Source organism: Lepidochelys kempii, chromosome 21 (assembly GCF_965140285.1).
Source record: "Lepidochelys kempii isolate rLepKem1 chromosome 21, rLepKem1.hap1, whole genome shotgun sequence".
NCBI classification, from domain to species: Eukaryota; Metazoa; Chordata; order Testudines; family Cheloniidae; genus Lepidochelys; species Lepidochelys kempii.
Window position 1 is genome coordinate 12,451,819 of NC_136400.1, and position 16,927 is coordinate 12,468,745.

Below are 16,927 nucleotides of genomic sequence, written 5' to 3' on the forward strand. Positions count from 1 at the left end.
GGACACCGTTGATATAAAACATAGAGATAGGTTCCAGATTTTCCAAAGTTCTCAGCTTCTATGGGGAACAATTGAGAATCCCCCACTTATAACAAAGGTAGCTACTGCTGAACTCCTAAAAAATCTGGCCTGTAGATTGTAAGTGCTTTGGGGCAGGGATGTGTCTTTTTAATATGCCTGTAAAGCGCCAAGCACTCTTTTGGGTGCTATGTCAATCATTCTAATTTAAATGGCCTTTGCCTGTATTTTCAAACCCCAACAAAGTCCAGATGCTTTTAGCTCTGGGGTTTCGGTTCAGTCCCACTCTCTGGCTGGGAATTTCAAGGGAACACAAGGGAGGTAGGCATCCTTTGAGTCTGGAGCATATAACTGCCTTAGGTTCTTTAGAAATTCCCCACCTGCCATTATTAACCTGAATTTTAAAAAATCTAAATTAGTTTTCACCTTTTGGGCTGTACTTTGGGACAGTGGAACTAGACTGGTCAGTGTCTCTTTTGCGGAATTGGAATTAATTTGCAAACTGGACACCATTAAATTAGGCTTGAATAAAGACTGGGAGTGGATGTGTCATTACACAAAGTAAAACTATTTCGCCATGTTTATTTCCTTCCCCCCCACCCCCGTTTCCTCACAAGTTTTTGTCAACTGCTGGAAATGGTCCACCTTGATTATCACTACAAAAGGTTTTTTTTCCCTCTCCTGCTGGTAATAGCTCACCTTACCTGATCACTCTCCTTACAGTGTGTACGGTAACACCCATTGTTTCATGTTCTCTCTGTATATAAAATCTCCCCACTGTTTTTTCCACTGCATGCATCCGATGAAGTGAGCTGTAGCTCAGGAAAGCTTATGCTCAAATAAATTTGTTAGTCTCTAAGGTGCCACAAGTCCTCCTGTTCTTTTGCTTTGGTTTCCCACATCTGGTGCAGAGAGGTTTCATGACTTAGATCAGTGGTTCTCAACACAGGGTACGCATACCCTTAAGGGTGCACAGAGGTCTTCCAGGGGGTACATCAACTCATCTAGATATTTGCCTACTTTTAAAACAGGCTGCAAGCACTAGTGAAGTCAGTACAAACTAAGATTTCATATCATGACTTGTTTAAACTGCTCAATATACTATGCACTGAAATGTAAGTACAATATTTATATTCCAGTTGATTTATTTTATAATGATATGGTAAAAATGAGCAAGTCAGCCATTTCTCAGTACTAGTGCGCTGTGACACTTTTCTATTTTTATGTCTGATTTTGTAAGCAAGTAGTTGTTAAGTGAGGTGAAACTTGGGGTACGCAAGACAAATCAGACTCCTGAAAGGGGGACAGTAGTCTGGAAAGTTGAGAGCCACTGACTTAGATGATGTGTGTAAAGTACGTTGGAATTGAAAAGATAAGTGCTAAGTATTATTTTATTCAGGGACCAGAACTGAAGTGCCATGCCCAGTGCCTGTTATGACTCTTAGATCAGAGTTATTCGTACCAAGCACTGATTCTTGCTCTCCAAAGCTGAGCTAACTGGAACATGAGCTTTGCACTGACCTGCCTATGGGTGGGGTGAGCGTGTCCCTAGGACCTTTGCACATAACTGGACACATCCATCAGATCCTATCTTCCTCCCCGCTGAGGAGATCAAAGCCAAGCTCATGCACTTACCCATGAAGTGTTTTAATGTTAGAGATATGGCAGGTACCGTGTTCTCCACCTCCGAGGGCCTACCTCCAGCTGTAAAACGTACTTGGCAAGCAGCTTTGTTTGCTCGTGCATTGTTCTTAATGATAAGTTGTGGGTAGTTCAAAATCTGGACAGCTGTTGCAGCTATGGGGCTCTTTGGACCATTTGGAGAACCCGAGAGGTGACGGGGGTGGGGGTGGGGGATGTTAGTGTGATGCCAGCACACAATGGAAGGATTGTGACATATAGTCTTATTCCTTGCTGTCTGATTTGCAGTGTTATACATGGCAGAGAGTTCAGCTGCTTCCTTCAGCAGGATTTACAGAAAGTGGCAGGATTTGTGAGAGAATCCTATTGATTAAGTTGGGCAGGCAGCGTGGCACTTGTAGTTATCAGGAAATGGGACACCTGTATGAGAGGAGGTGAATTGCGAAAACAGTCATCACAGAAGACCTACTGTGGCCCTTCTGCAACAGATGAGTGGTTGCCAAGCGTGCATTGTAGCTAAGTGCCTCAAGAGCCTGAGGAAGATCCTGCTTAAATCTGTCTCCGGCTACACCTGACTGAAAGCTGTCTAACCTCCTGTGTGATGAGGAAGAGCAGCTGAGGAAATGAGCCCGGCTCATTTTGAGAGGTGTTCAGATCTCAGGGGATATTTATCTACTGATCTGTTTATGTGCTCAGTATCTTTTCCTGCTGACAACCTGCCGGGAAGCAGTGACAGTCACTGGAAGAGTCGGACAGATTGACGTAGGAGGAAAGATTAAAAGGGCTAAATCTGTAGAGCTTGGCTGAGGAACAGCTAAGGGATAGTATGACAATGCTCTGCAAATATTTGAGGGGTGTTAACACATTAGGAGAGGGAAGAATGATTTAGCCTGGAGTACAGGGGTGTGAATTAAGAAAGGCAAAACGCCCGGCTAATGAGGTGTGTTAAGGTGTAGAATTCATTCCCTCAAGGAAGCGGTAAAGCCCCATTGTTCTGTAGCAGCAGGGACAGGAGCTGAATGGGTGACAGAAATGATCTAAGGGCCCAGATCCTCTGCTGTTGTAAGTCTGCACAACTCCAGTGCCATGAATGAGTCAGGCTGATTTATAGCAGCCAAGTTTGTGGCCCATGATCTTCATTGGAGCTCTGATGGAAAGAAGTGGTGTTGCAGAGTAGGATACCAGGGCTTGGTAGATTAGTTCTAAAGCAGGGGTTGGCAACCTTTGAGAAGTGGCATGCCAAGTCTTAATTAATTTAAGGTTTTGCGTGCCAGTAATAAATTTTACATTTACAGGGGCCCCCTGATGGAATCCCAGACTGGCAGCGGGCTGAGCGGGCCGGCGGCCAGGACCCTGGCTGGAACCCCAGACCAGCAGTGAGGTGAGTGGGGCCAGCGGCTGGTATCCCAGGCCAGCAGCAGGCCGATGGCTGGGACCCCGGCTGGCAAGGGGCCAGCGGCCAGAACCCCAGACCATCAGCAGGCTGACTGGGGTGGCGGACAGAACCCCAGACCAGCAGCCGCTCACCTGCTGCCGCTGGGGTTCCGCCGGCTCCTGCCCGCTGGGGTCCTGGCCACCAGCCCTGCTCAGCCCGCTGCCAGCCATGGGTTCCGTTCACCCAGGCCAGCAGCAGGCTGAGCGGGCCCGGCGGCCAGGACCCTGGCTGGCAAGGGTCCGGCGGCTGGAACCCCAGACCGGCAGCGGGCAGAGCGGCTCAGCCCGCTGCCGGTCTGGGGTTCTGTCTGCCAGCTCCTGCCAGCCGGGGTCCCAGCTGCCAGCTGGGGGTTCCGTTCACCCAGGCAGGCAGCGGGCTGAGTGGGGCTGGTGGCCAGGACCCCAGCTGCCAGCAGCGTGCCAGTAAAAGTTGGCTTGCATGCCGCCTTTGGCACGCGTGCCGCAGGTTGCCAACCCCTGTTCTAAAGGAAGGGGAAGTGTTTTTTTCAGACTCAGTCATGCTTGGGAGCCCTGAATAAGGTCTGTAAATTGTTTATGATTGAGGGAGTCCAGTCTCAGAGCCTTCAGTGACCTCAGCCTGACTGCAGCCCATGCATTTAGGCAGCTAAGGTCATGCTGCAAAGTGTGTCTAAATACTTATGTGGCCCCACACTACCCCAGCCCATGTCTACACCACAAAATTAAGTTGACCCAACTTATGTCAGCATACAGCCACCACAGTAATGACATCATTTGTGTGTGTCTGCCCCTTGCTCCGTGTGTTGGTGGTGCACATCCTCCCCTGGAGCGCTTGTATTGATTGTACGGTCTTGAGTGGGGGATTGTGGGATGGCTCCTGAAAGCCAGTAACAGTCCATCAACATAACTGCACTGGCCTTGACTCTACACCACTCATGCAGATAGCGGTGTAGTGGAGCAGTTACATCAGAAGGTCGAAACAGCAGACTGGACTTCTACATAGAGTGCTTCCGCCGACGTGCACGGCTGAAATTGTGGAAAAGCAGCATCACTTGCCCCATAACCTCAGCCATGCGGAACGCAATGCCATCCACAGCCTCAGAAACAACTCTGACATCATAATCAAAAAGGCTGACAAAGGAGGTGCTGTTGTCATCATGAATAGGTCGGAATATGAACAAGAGGCTGCTCGGCAGCTCTCCAACACGAGTTTCTACGAGCCATTACCCTCTGATCCCACTGAGAGTTACCAAAAGCAACTACAGCATTTGCTCAAGAAACTTCCTGAAAAAGCACAAGATCAAATCCGCACAGACACACCCCTGGAACCCCGACCTGGGATATTCTATCTACTACCCAAGATCCATAAACCTGGAAATCCTGGGCGCCCCATCATCTCAGGCATTGGCACCCTGACAGCAGGATTGTCTGGCTATGTAGACTCCCTCCTCAGGCCCTACGCTACCAGCACTCCCAGCTACCTTCGAGACACCACTGACTTCCTGAGGAAACTTCAATCCATCGGTGATCTTCCTGAAAACACCATCCTAGCCACTATGGATGTAGAAGCCCTCTACACCAACATTCCACACAAAGATGGACTACAAGCCATCAGGAACACTATCCCCGATAATGTCACGGCTAACCTGGTGGCTGAACTTTGTGACTTTGTCCTTACCCATAACTATTTCACATTTGGGGACAATGTATACCTTCAGATCAGCGGCACTGCTATGGGTACCCGCATGGCCCCACAGTATGCCAACATTTTTATGGCTGATTTAGAACAACGCTTCCTCAGCTCTCGTCCCCTAACACCCCTACTCTACTTGCGCTATATTGATGACATCTTCATCATCTGGACCCATGGAAAAGAAGCCCTTGAGGAATTCCACCATGATTTCAACAATTTCCATCCCACCACCAACCTCAGCCTGGTCCAGTCCACACAAGAGATCCACTTCCTGGACACTACAGTGCTAACAAACAATGGTCACATAAACACCACCCTATACCGAAAACCTACTGACCGCTATTCCTACCTGCATGCCTCCAGCTTTCACCCTGACCACACCACACGATCCATCGTCTACAGCCAAGCTCTGCGATACAACCGCATTTGCTCCAACCCCTCAGACAGAGACAAACACCTACAAGATCTCTGTCAAGCTTTCTTACAACTACAATACCCACCTGCAGAAGTAAAGAAACAGATTGATAGAGCCAGAAGAGTTCCCAGAAGTTACCTACTACAGGACAAGCCTAACAAAGAAAATAACAGAACGCCACTAGCCGTCACCTTCAGCCCCCAACTAAAACCCCTCCAACGCATTATTAAGGATCTACAACCTATCCTAAAGGATGACCCAACACTCTCACAAATCTTGGGAGACAGGCCAGTCCTTGCCTACAGACAGCCCCGCAACCTGAAGCAAATACTCACCAACAACCACATACCACACAACAGAACCACTAACCCAGGAACTTATCCTTGCAACAAAGCCCGTTGCCAATTGTGCCCACATATCTATTCAGGGGACACCATCACAGGGCCTAATAACATCAGCCACACTATCAGAGGCTCGTTCACCTGCACATCCACCAATGTGATATACGCCATCATGTGCCAGCAATGCCCCTCTGCCATGTACATTGGTCAAACTGGACAGTCTCTACGTAAAAGAATAAATGGACACAAATCAGATGTCAAGAATTATAACATTCATAAACCAGTCGGAGAACACTTCAATCTCTCTGGTCATGCAATCACAGACATGAAGGTCGCTATCTTAAAACAAAAAAACTTCAAATCCAGACTCCAGCGAGAAACTGCTGAATTGGAATTCATTTGCAAATTGGATACTATTAATTTAGGCTTAGAGACTGGGAGTGGCTAAGTCATTATGCAAGGTAGCCTGTTTCCTCTTGTTTTTTCCTACCCCCCTCCCCAGATGTTCTGGTTTAACTTGGATTTAAACTTGGAGAGTGGTCAGTTTGGATGAGCTATTACCAGCAGGAGAGTGAGTTTGTGTGTGTATGGGGGCGGGGGGGATGTGAGAAAACCTGGATTTGTGCAGGAAATAGCCCAACTTGATTATCATGCACATTGTGTAAAGAGTTGTCACTTTGGATGGGCTATCACCAGCAGGAGAGTGAGTTTGTGTGGGGGGGCGGAGGGTGAGAAAACCTGGATTTGTGCTGGAAATGGCCCAACCTGATGATCACTTTAGATAAGCTATTACCAGCAGGACAGTGGGGTGGGAGGAGGTATTGTTTCACATTCTCTGTGTATATATAAAGTCTGCTGCAGTTTCCACGGTATGCATCTGATGAAGTGAGCTGTAGCTCACGAAAGCTCATGGTCAAATAAATTGGTTAGTCTCTAAGGTGCCACAAGTACTCCTTTTCTTTTTGCGAATACAGACTAACCCGGCTGTCACTCTGAAATCAGCAGGAGTGACATTTAAGTGCAGACACTGTGACATTCTGTACCCTGGGGGAGCACCCTATAGCCCCCATATTCCTCATTTATATGGGATTGTGATCTTGCATACAAAGCGTGCCTTGTGAGGTATCAGGGGGAAGGTTATGATCTGCTGAAAGTCATGTCTCTAGCCATATCATTAATGCATATGGAGTTCTGAGAAGTGTGTTGTATGGTTGTCATGAAAACATACTGTAAGTTGAGCAATCAGCCAGATATTAGCTCCCCAGAGGCAACAGCAAGGAAAGTCACCAACGCCCAGGCAGGGTGTCAAACAACCATCAACAACCATTGTCCAGCAAGGGAGCTACAATTCAGTGACTCACCTGCATGAGGTTACACCAGGGGAATTGCTCAACCTTGCCTGGAGACTCAGCAATGGCCCCAGACATGCCTGGACTTGCATTCAACAAGCACATGGACTGAGGAGATCAAACTGAACACAGGGGGCCCAGCCTTGGCCCATCTCCTTCACCCACTTACGCTGCAAGCAACAAGGACAGTCTGAAGACTCCAGTTGAGGGGACTGGCCCAGATTTCAAGGGTGAAATTTATGTACTATGAACTGCAATATGCAGTGGGGTGAGAAAAAACTGCTTAATCTAAATGTTGCCTAGTCTAATAGGGTTGAGAGTTTAGACTGCATACTTACGTTTTATTTTCATTTGGTAACTAACTGACTTTTTGCCTATCACTTAAAATCTACCTTTTGTAGTCAATCAATTTGTTTTACTGGTTGAGTTTGCCTGAAGTGAATGGTAAATATGCTCAGGTTTTAAAAAGGCTGGTGTATGTCCACTTTCCATTGATGAAGTGGTGAACCAATTAATAAATTTGCACTGCTTACCCTGAGCAGCACAAGATGGTATATTCCTGAGGTACAGTGCTGGGGGGGATTTGGCTGGTGCCTTTCCCTGTGTGATTCATGACTGGCTCTGGGAGCATTCATGCAATCTCACTGGCTATGGGGTGCCACATGTGGTTATGCTGAGTGATCACAGCACCTGGAGGGGTTTGTGGCTTGTCACTACCAAGGGATTGTGAGAGATAGCCCCAGCTGGAGAGAGTTCAGTAGGTACAATGGTCCCACAGTCCCAGACTGCACCCCGGGGAACCAGTCACACATGCTTCTATAGTTAGGTCATCACAAGCTGCCTTGCATTGACCTAACCCTGTTGTGCAGGCCAGGCCTTAGTATATGAGCTGCTTAACGTGTTTATCCTCAAGGCCCGTGAGGCAGAGTAGTGCTATTATCCTCATTGTACAGATGGGGGCCTGGGGCCCAGAGAGACCAAGCAACAGGCCCAAGTCACACCTCCATAGCAAAGCGAGGAACGGAACCCGGATCTGAGTCCAGGCTTACACCTGCACCATCCTTCATGCAGATAGTGACATGGAGTGCATTAATAGCATACTTGGTTCTGAAGTTACTCGCACTCTTCAGAGCAGGCAAAGAGAAGACAAAGGACGAGCAAGCCTCATTTATACATAGTGTTTATTCATAATAAAGTTACATTTTTAAACTAGATTTTTCCAATAAATGCAGCAACATTTTATTTACAGATACAAGTATTAGTGCTGAAAGTTTGCTGGCGTTACCCTGAACGCAAAGTGCAGCAAGGAGTGGGGGTGTGAAGGGATCTGTTCTGTCCAGGGTTAGAAGTCCAACTCCATTAGCAGAGGGGATGAACCCATCACTGAGAGAAAGTGCCTAAGAATTTGATGTTTCTTGAGACCATTTCGAACAGAGATTGCAGCCTTTGTGGACAGACAAACCGGCCATGAGAACCAGCAGCAGGAGCCACGAGAATTTGGCCCCTAACACAAGAGGACGACATGCAGTGAGTCTAACTGCAGAGCTAGAACTGCTGAAGCCATGACATGAACCACCACATAATGAGGGAGACCAGCAGCTAAACCTCCTTCTGGAGGGCGAAGTGGGAAGGGAATTAGCCCTGCTGTAGAGTGGTGCTGCAATTCTACTGTAGCAATCACAAAGTCTAGCAATTGCTGAGTAGATGGATCCCACACAGAACACACCCTGCAACAGCCTAGTGGCAGGAGCTGGTGGTATATTCTGACAAGAGCAGGGGGAACTAAAGGTGAGTCTTAGACAAATTCTGCTCTCAGGCTAGTGCTGAAATCTGCCAGTGCAGCATTTGGGCCTGGGCACAACCAGGTGGCATCAGTAGTCTGTTTCCACTCAAGGGTGCATCAAGCAGCTTTACAAGTAGTGAACAGGACTGGCAGGTATTAGCAGAGGAGATGTCTAACCCTGCCAGAATCCACCCCCCTCCCCCACAATCCTCAATCCCCATCTCCTACTGCCAGCCTCCCTGTAATGCAGAAGAACGGCCCAAGGAATGGAGCTACAAATTATTCCGTTCCTCAAGTCAGCAAGCAGAGGGCAAAGTTTAAACACCAAGCAGAACTTGATCTGAGCTAGCCAGGGAGAAAGCTGGATGTGCCATCCAGTTACCCAGCTAAGTATCCACTCCCTGCTCATTCAGGTAGGCCCTGCAGTCAGGGATGCTTGTTTTATGGGCAACACACATCTCCTTTCCCACCCCCACCTTAAGTATTCCTTTTCAGGAAGCAGAGCCCCAGCTTGAGACAGATACCCTTCTACCAGTGCAGGCCCACTGCACTCACAGCTAACTCCTGCCCAGGCAGCTGGAGAGTGTTGATGCTGCCCAGGAGCAGGAGTGAGGCTTTAGAAGAGCATGTACATAAGCATCCCATGGCCATGAGGACCAGTTGCCATGGGCCAGAGCCTCAGCTGGGGAGCTATGCTCTTTTACACTTGACCTCAGTGAAAGTAAAACATTCTTTACAGCAGCTTAAGATCTAGGCCCATCTCTCCTCCACCCACCCCTTTTACCCTGTGGTCCTGAGGGCAAGGCTATAGCTGGTCAGGGGGGTTGAGACTTACCACTCTCATTCCTACCCCTCCTTGTTGAGTGTCACACTGGCCTGTTCTGAAGGCTCAATTTTCAGCATTTATCATTCCCTCTTCTCCAAGGCCTACGAAAGGAGGTAATCAAATATTCCACATCTATTTTAAATAAAACCTTCACAATACACATTGCACACAAGTGGGTCCTTAGACACCTAGCCCTATTCATAAATATGACACTAAACTCTACATCACTTCATAATAGACAGATCCAGTAGGCAGCATACAGTACAATGCAGAGGGAGGCCTCTAACTAAGTCTTCCTGCCGCTAAGTCCTTACACAGACTTCATTCAGCCCCTAAGGCAACCCTTCCACAGACTTCAATAGAAATGGTCTTCCTAGAGGGCTGCAGAGGACCAGTAGGGTTAGTAGTTGAAGACACATCCTGATGACTGTGCCCCAGCCAAGAGGCACACAGAAGCAGAACAACTTGTGCTGTAGCATCATGGATTTGGCTTGCAAGGGACAATCCTCCGCTTCGAACTGTAGAAATCTGGAGGGAGAAAGAAGACTACTGAGCGTGCTCTCAAGAGAGAGGGCAAATGAGCCCTTCCAATAAACTGTGGCTGGAGGAGCTTTATGAGCAATAAGCATCTGTATTTGTTTTGGCAAGAGTAATCCGGAGTCATGCTTCAGATTGTCTGGCTGATAGTGAGAAAAGGCCCATCTGTGCAGAGTTTTAACAAGTTCCCTTTGGCTATCTGGTTGAATGGCTATGGGCTGCTGGTTTGATTTTTATCATCTGCTCCAGTCTTGTGATTTATTGACCTGAGATCTAGGAAATTGGATTTGGATTCCCAGCTCTGCCAGCCACCCCATGTGATGTCATTTGAGATTCCTTTCCCCGGATGTAGCAAGCAGAGAATACTGGCCTTCCCGCCGCACTGTAAGCTCTCCAGGGTAGAGATTGCCTCTTACAACATTAGCTGCTTTCTTTACACCTACTGCTGGGAGATCCTGATCTCAGCTGGAGCCTCAAGGCAATGCTGTAGTGAGAACAGGTGAACTGACGCTAGGTGCCCTGTGCCACCCCACAGATCCGACTGGACTGGTCAAGCTGCCACTGACATTCTATCTCTTGCTCTGGTAGCCATTGGGGGTACTTGTGAACTAGGGGCAGGACAAGCATTCGTACTTACCTTTTATGCTGGTCTGCTTGCGTTTCAGGTGCCGTGGGGGGCTGGTCTTGCGGGACTCAGAGCCCGTCTGTACTGCTTCACTTGAGAGGGCCACGTTAAGATCCTTTGTAGAAATCTTACGTGCTGGAGAGCTCTGGTTCTTCTCCCCATCATTCCCTTTGGAGTGGCTCGGGTCCTCAGAAGGCAGGCAAGCAGGAGACATGTCAGGATAGAGGACTCTCTCCCACTTGAGCTTGCCTTCCAGCGGTGTTTCCGTCTCAAAGTCAAAATTCCACCTGTGTTGAGCTTCTTCCAGATGTCTCCTCATCAAGTCCTGTAAGTCATTCTGGAGCTGCTCATGATCCACCGGGCCAAAGAGATTTCGGCAGATCTTCCTGTTGCAGGGGGCCTGATGCATGTTACTCTGTGACAGAGGCATGTTTCCAGCTGGAAGGAAAATGAGCAACATATGGTTACTGAGCTGCAGCGCAAGTGATCAAAGTTAGGCTACTAAGTGAATTAGTAAATGATCACAGAGGTCCATGGGGTCAGGCATCTCCTGGGACCACACCCGGCATGCAGCGCTGAGCAATCATTGGCTAATATAATCCATGCAAGGGCCAAGCACTTGTCTCCCTCTAGTGTCTGGTTTACATGAGGGTTGAATCTGCTACAGTTTCCCAGCTATAGGACTTAATCCTTGAGCTCAAGTGGTAAGGGCTGATCCATCTAGTGCTCAAAGTCCTAGGTTCAAACCCTGCTGTCAGCCCTGTGGTCCAATAAGAGATATTACCTCACCCACCTTCTATCTCTAATACCCTGGGACTGACACTGCTACAACAAGACTGGATCTCAACTTGGAGGATATTTAAAATCAGAATTGGATCTGAATTCAAGTTTGCATGAGACAGATTCATGTGTGAGCAGATGGCAAAGCCAACAGGAAATATTAGGTGAATTTCTTAAATCCAAGTAGCAGAACATAGCAGCAAGGGACTATGCTTTGAACAAGCTGCACAGAACAAATTACAAGCTTGTCCATTTTGGTAATCCCTTATCGGTAAACCTCTTGGATAACCATCGATAAAGACCCTGCTTTGCAGATGGAGGCAAAGAGCAGCCACACTTGAGGTCTATAAACAGCAGATGCACCTAAGTGGTAAAGAAAGTTGCCAACTGCTAATGAAAATCCCAAAAGGGTTCTAACCTCCCACCCTCCCGCTGATGTGGACATGCAGGATTATAAAGGAATCCCTTTTCAGCTTGTAATTATATAAGGAGACTTGTTTTAAAGGGCACAGTGATATTTTAAAAAGCATTCATCCAAGTTTGAGACCATGAATTTATTCCCATAGAGTCTGATGGGAAGCTTCTACTGACTGCAGCAGGAACAGAGGATGCTCAGTACAAAACATCCACCCCACAATGGACAGAGGGCAGTCACAATAGGCCCATGAGCAGAAAGCTAGAGCCAAGTAAGTTATTTGCAGTCAAACGGGGCAAAATTTTCACCAAAGCTTTATGCCAGAAAAAAAATTTTTTTTTAAATAATAATGCAGATTTGCATCAACCAAAACAATTCAGGAATTTGACAATTTTAATAAATAGTTTGAAAAAAGGATTATGAAAATCTGAACACCGAGTTTGAGGTTCTCTTTACTGTTATATGCCAACAAAAAACCAACAATGTTTTGGGTTCAACTCAAAATGAATTTGATTCCAGTAATGCAAGGGGGAAAAAAGTTATTTTCACCGCTTTAATTAGCCGTGAACTGTTTGCTCATCTCGGCCCTCACACTGTCCTTTGGCAGCAACAATTCAGCCTTTATGCTATTAGTCTGGAAGACATTTAGGCACCACAGAGGCTAAAGGCCACATTTGGCTTGTATATCTTGAACCTTAACCTTTAATGGCCTCAGTGACTATAATATTCTATTGATCCAGCTTGTCCTGTTCTTGCCTTTTCACCCAGAGAGGAAGAGGCTAAGAGATTAAAAATAGAACTCAACCTTCATATCGCCTGACAGTTCACACCCTTGTAAACAGTTCAGTGGAATGACATCATTGTGAGTCAGTCAAGTTCCAACATGTCCAAACAAGCCCTGGCAGGTAACAAGTTTCAACTGGCTGCTGCATCTGAAAGCAAACACCCACACCCATTAGAATGCAAGAATACCCACTCCTGAGAGATACTGAGCATTCTCAACACCTACCACTAAAACTTAAACCGGAGTCTAAAGCCTGGTCTACAGTAGAAAGTGAGGTCGGTTTAACTGCATCAGTCAGGGATGTGAAAAATCCACACCCCTGAGCAGCGTAGTTAAACACACCTAAGTCCTCAGATAGACAGCGCTAGGTCAACAGGAGAATTCTTCCGTCTACCAAGCTACGGCCTCTCGGGAAGAGCCTCTCCCATCAGCGTAGGTAGTATCTACACTGAAGTGCTACATCAGACAAGCCTGCAGCTACTCAGCACTTCACAGGATCAGTGTGCCACAAAACTGCACAACCTCTCATTAAGACCAATGCTTCATCCTCTGCTTCTGATTGTGTGTGTTGGAAGCTGCTGAGTACGGACGACACAGGGCTGGTCTTTACTTTTAATTTCCTGAATAGTCAGTTTGATGACTTGAAGAACCATTGAAGTCATTTTCATTTCCTGTCATACAATGAAGCTTTCTTGCAAGTCCCATTAAATTCTGCTACAGAACCCTGCAGACTTGAACAAGCAGCTGATACAGGGCAAGGTTTGTGGTCACCAGTGGGTGCCAGGGCAGTGCTGAACAACTACGCAGCTCTAGGCAAGTGCTTCAGGTAAGCAAAAGGCAACTTGTTTCTTAGAGGGTTCAGGGTGAGCCGAGCCAGTGACAGGAGTCATTGCTTCCCTAAGCCAGTTTCTTACAGGTGGCAGGATCTCAATAGGAAATTAAGTTGGGTGCAGTGATCAAGTCAATTGCACTCAGAGTGCAGAGAGCCTGCTGCATGACCTTGGCAAGTCTTACATGTCCCAAAGTGACACGAGAGACTGGCCTGGCACAAGGAGTATAGGGGGAGGTTTAATTACAGTAAGATTTTGACAGGTTTCAGAGTAGCAGCTTTGTTAGTCTGTATTCGCAAAAAGAAAAGGAGTACTTGTGGCACCTTAGAGACTAATTTATTTGAGCATAAGCTTTTGTGAGCTACAGCTCACTTCATCGGATGCATTTTGGGGATCCTTTGAAGAGCGCTCTGTATGTTCAAGCTAAACATCCAAATCTTCAGCCACAGCAGGATTTTGGTTTCGAGAGAGACAGCAGAGAGGAGATCCTGGAAGCGAGTGAACTTGACAGCAGGATTTTTGGGCTCAGTGCAGCCCCTTCCTTCCCATACACCCATGTTGCGAAAGGAAATTCTATGGGCAAAAAGAACAGCAGCAAGGAAACAAGTTTTAAAGTCCATCTGTCTGCAGCCCATTTATTGCAGATCTCTAGAACGATCTGAGGCTTGGTCTCATTAATATTGCAGTTTCTAGGCAAGGCATGTCTGGAGAGGGAGGAAGTGGAACTATTCTGGGTGACTTGCAGGCTTCACTTGCCTTACTTGTGAGCTTTATGGCTCTATTGCTCCCGTCAACCATCTTAACCTAATAAATTAAAGTAGCTTTACCTGAATAGCCACTTCCAGCGATAACTGCCAGCTTTTTACACCAGACATGCAAGTGTTCAGTTTATTAACAGTGTACCACTTTGTCCACCAGGGGGGGTTTGTCACCCACGAATAAACATCTACCCACCCCTCACTGCAGTAGCCTCCTGGAGCTTCTATTTCTTGTTCATACCAGAGGCAGAGTGAGGGATTATTTGCAATCAGAGTGAAACCTAGCGAAGAGCCCGCCACAATGACACATCCTGGGACCTGCCGAGTGACATGTCTAGGGGAGGCTGGGATTACATCATCTTGGACCAGCCCGAGGGGCCGATGAGTACAGCGGGGAATGAATAAAATTGTGAAATATCCCTTTAGACACAGGCGCTCAATCCACAAACAGCATGTGCGCCTTTCAGCCGGTTACACTGGCTGGACCCGACCGCAAGGTTCTTTTGGTTCCTGCCGGACCCACGGGGATCCTTGCCGGAGGTGGGACAAGCCCGCAGGGAGGAGCGAGCACTTCAGCTGCAAGAGTGCCGTCCACATGCAAACTGGACGGCGGCTGAGCGGCGGGGCTGAGCGGCGGACAACTTGGCCAGCCCCACCGCTATCTGGGCGGCTTCTGCTGCTGTCCTGTCGGGCTCTGCAGCAGCCAGTGGCCAGCACCGCCTCGCCCAGCTCTTATCAGCCTGATCCTTCTGTTCCTCGGAAGTGCCCGGGGGACATCGAGTTCCAGCGGAGCGAGGCAGTCCCCGATGGGGGCGGTGCTGACGGCCTGGGAGTGGCTTGGCCCCGGTGGGTCCCCGCCTGGCTCTTCCTGGACGTGTTTAGACCAGAGCTTCAGGGAAGTCCCGGCCCGACGTGCGCTTGGCAATGACTCGCGAGCCCGTGCAATGGGGCCGGTCCCTTGCATCACGGCGACCGTGTGACTACTGCGAGCCGCCGGCCGCCCAGACATGCCCGGGCAGCTCCCCGCCCCACCGGCCGGCCCGGGCGGCCGACTCCGCAGCGCCCCCCGCCGTCGAGCCTGGCGAAGGCCGGGCGTTCCTGCCAGCTGGCGTCATGTGTTTTAGTGTCCCACGCCATGGCACCGCGGCCAATCCTGACACCCACGGCAGCCGGCCCTGGCCCCGGGGCCGCGGCTCTCACAGCCCCCTCCGGCTGCGAGGCTCCCGCGGCCCCGAAAACGAAACGTTTCCCCGGCGGGCTGGGAAGGGGGGTGGGGGGGTTTGCTGGGCAGATCGGTCGCCTCTTGCCGCCGTCATCCGTGGCCATATGGCCCGAGGGTCTAATCCAACATACGCCACACTCGCCCCATCCCCTAGGCTTCACCTCGCTGCGCTTCGGAAGGAGACGTGTAAACCCAAATGACAGCCAGCACCGCAAAGGCGACGCTCCTGGCGCCTGTGCGCTCCCAGACCGGCCTGGCAGGGCTAGTGGCCGTGGTGGTGGGGGGTCCCCCCAGCAAGGGGCGCCCCCCAGTTCCAGCCCTAAGGGGTCAATGGGTATCCCAGCCCTTCCAGTGCAGATACTGCCCCCTGTTCCCAGCCCTACGGCGCGTTAAGGGCACTGCTCCGGGATCTTCGCATCCTCCGTGAGGGTGACCAGCTCACCGATCGGTGCGGGTCAGCAGGAGGCCGGCGGCCGGGGGCGCCGGGAAGGGAGTGGGAGGCTCCCCAGCAAGCGAAACCGATAGAGCCGGAGCAGCTTGGGATGTAGGAGGAAGAAATCCCCACCAGCAGCCGGGAGGGAGACACCGGGAGCCCCTGACCAAGGGGGAAGCGGGGTCTCGACTCCTGCCTCGCTTCTCGGGAAGCCCCCCGGTGACCCCGATCGGTGCGGCTGGGCTTCGCCTAGGGCACTCCAGAGTGGGGGCCCCTCCGACGCCCCTTCAGCTAAGGGGAAGAGCCCGCGCAGGTGTCGCGAAGTGGGGTGGGACCCCCGGTACCTGGGGCCAAGGAGCCGTGCAGACGCCTCCTCGCCCATCGGCCCGGAGTTCGGGTCCCCAGCGAGGGGGTTGTCACAGATCGTGCGCGAATCCACGCTGCAGAGGGGGGCGAGGAGACTCGGGGACAGATACCCGGCGGATAAGGGGATGCACGGACCCGCCCCAAAGGACACGGGACAAAGACACGCCCCGATCCCCCAGCCCGTCTCACCTCGCATCCAGCCACCGCCTCCCAGCCCAGCCCAGCTCAGCTCAGCTCAGCTCAGCCCGGCCTCAGCCCAGCCCGGCCTCTGCCCGCTGCTGCTGCGTCTCTGCAAACCTCCGGCAGCGGCTCTGAGCGCCGCGCCCGGCTGCCAGCCCGTATATAGCCGGGCGGAGCGCTCCGCCCCCGGCCCTCCCCACCTGCTCCGCTCAGCGAGGGACTCCCGCGGCGCTGCCCCGCGCAGGGCTCTGCCGCCCGGCTCCTTAGCCCCGGGCTGGAGGGAGCCTGGCGGCGACCCGCTCCGCTGGGGGCGGAATTAACCCCCGCGGCCCGGCCCGCCCCGAGCTCTGCGCCCAGGGCCGCGGGAGAAGCGCCTGGACCGCTCGGATCAGGTGCCCTTAGCAGCCGCTGCCCTGGGCTGAAATGCGCCGCTGCCCTGGAAGCGAGGGTCCGGATCCCCTTGCCAGCCCCCTAGGCCAGCCAGTGTATCTGTACCACAGGCTCTTCCAGGCCACAGG

General features: G+C 50.3%; 1 protein-coding gene across 8 annotated transcripts; it reads right to left on the reverse strand.

Annotated features, from left to right (window-relative positions):
• Window positions 1-8,033: 8,033 nt before the first annotated feature.
• On the reverse strand, window positions 8,034-16,514 carry CDKN1A (cyclin dependent kinase inhibitor 1A). Of its 8 annotated transcripts, none has more exons than XM_078849820.1 (4): window positions 16,419-16,506; window positions 13,774-14,023; window positions 10,654-12,768; window positions 8,034-10,007 (listed from the first exon to the last, which is right to left on the reverse strand). In XM_078849820.1, the coding sequence occupies exons 3-4, from the start codon at window positions 11,099-11,101 to the stop codon at window positions 9,958-9,960; spliced, it is 498 nt and encodes a 165-aa protein (XP_078705946.1). In that variant the 5' UTR covers window positions 11,102-12,768; window positions 13,774-14,023; window positions 16,419-16,506; the 3' UTR covers window positions 8,034-9,957. The 8 variants fall into 8 exon arrangements, with proteins under 8 accessions (XP_078705946.1, XP_073176235.1, XP_073176233.1 ...); XM_073320134.2 differs by having other exon boundaries at window positions 10,654-11,079; window positions 13,143-14,023; XM_073320132.2 differs by lacking the exon at window positions 13,774-14,023 and having other exon boundaries at window positions 10,654-11,079; window positions 16,419-16,514.
• Between the last annotated feature and the right edge of the window lie 413 nt (window positions 16,515-16,927).

Bases quoted from the DNA above. Each gene is read 5' to 3' on its own strand.
- CDKN1A (XM_078849819.1), bottom strand. From the start codon at position 11,101: ATGTTGCTCATTTTCCTTCCAGCTGGAAACATGCCTCTGTCACAGAGT. The intron at 10,008-10,653 runs GTAAGTACGAAT...TTCTCCCTCCAG, and splicing joins CAAGCAGACCAGCATAAAAG to ATTTCTACAGTTCGAAGCGG.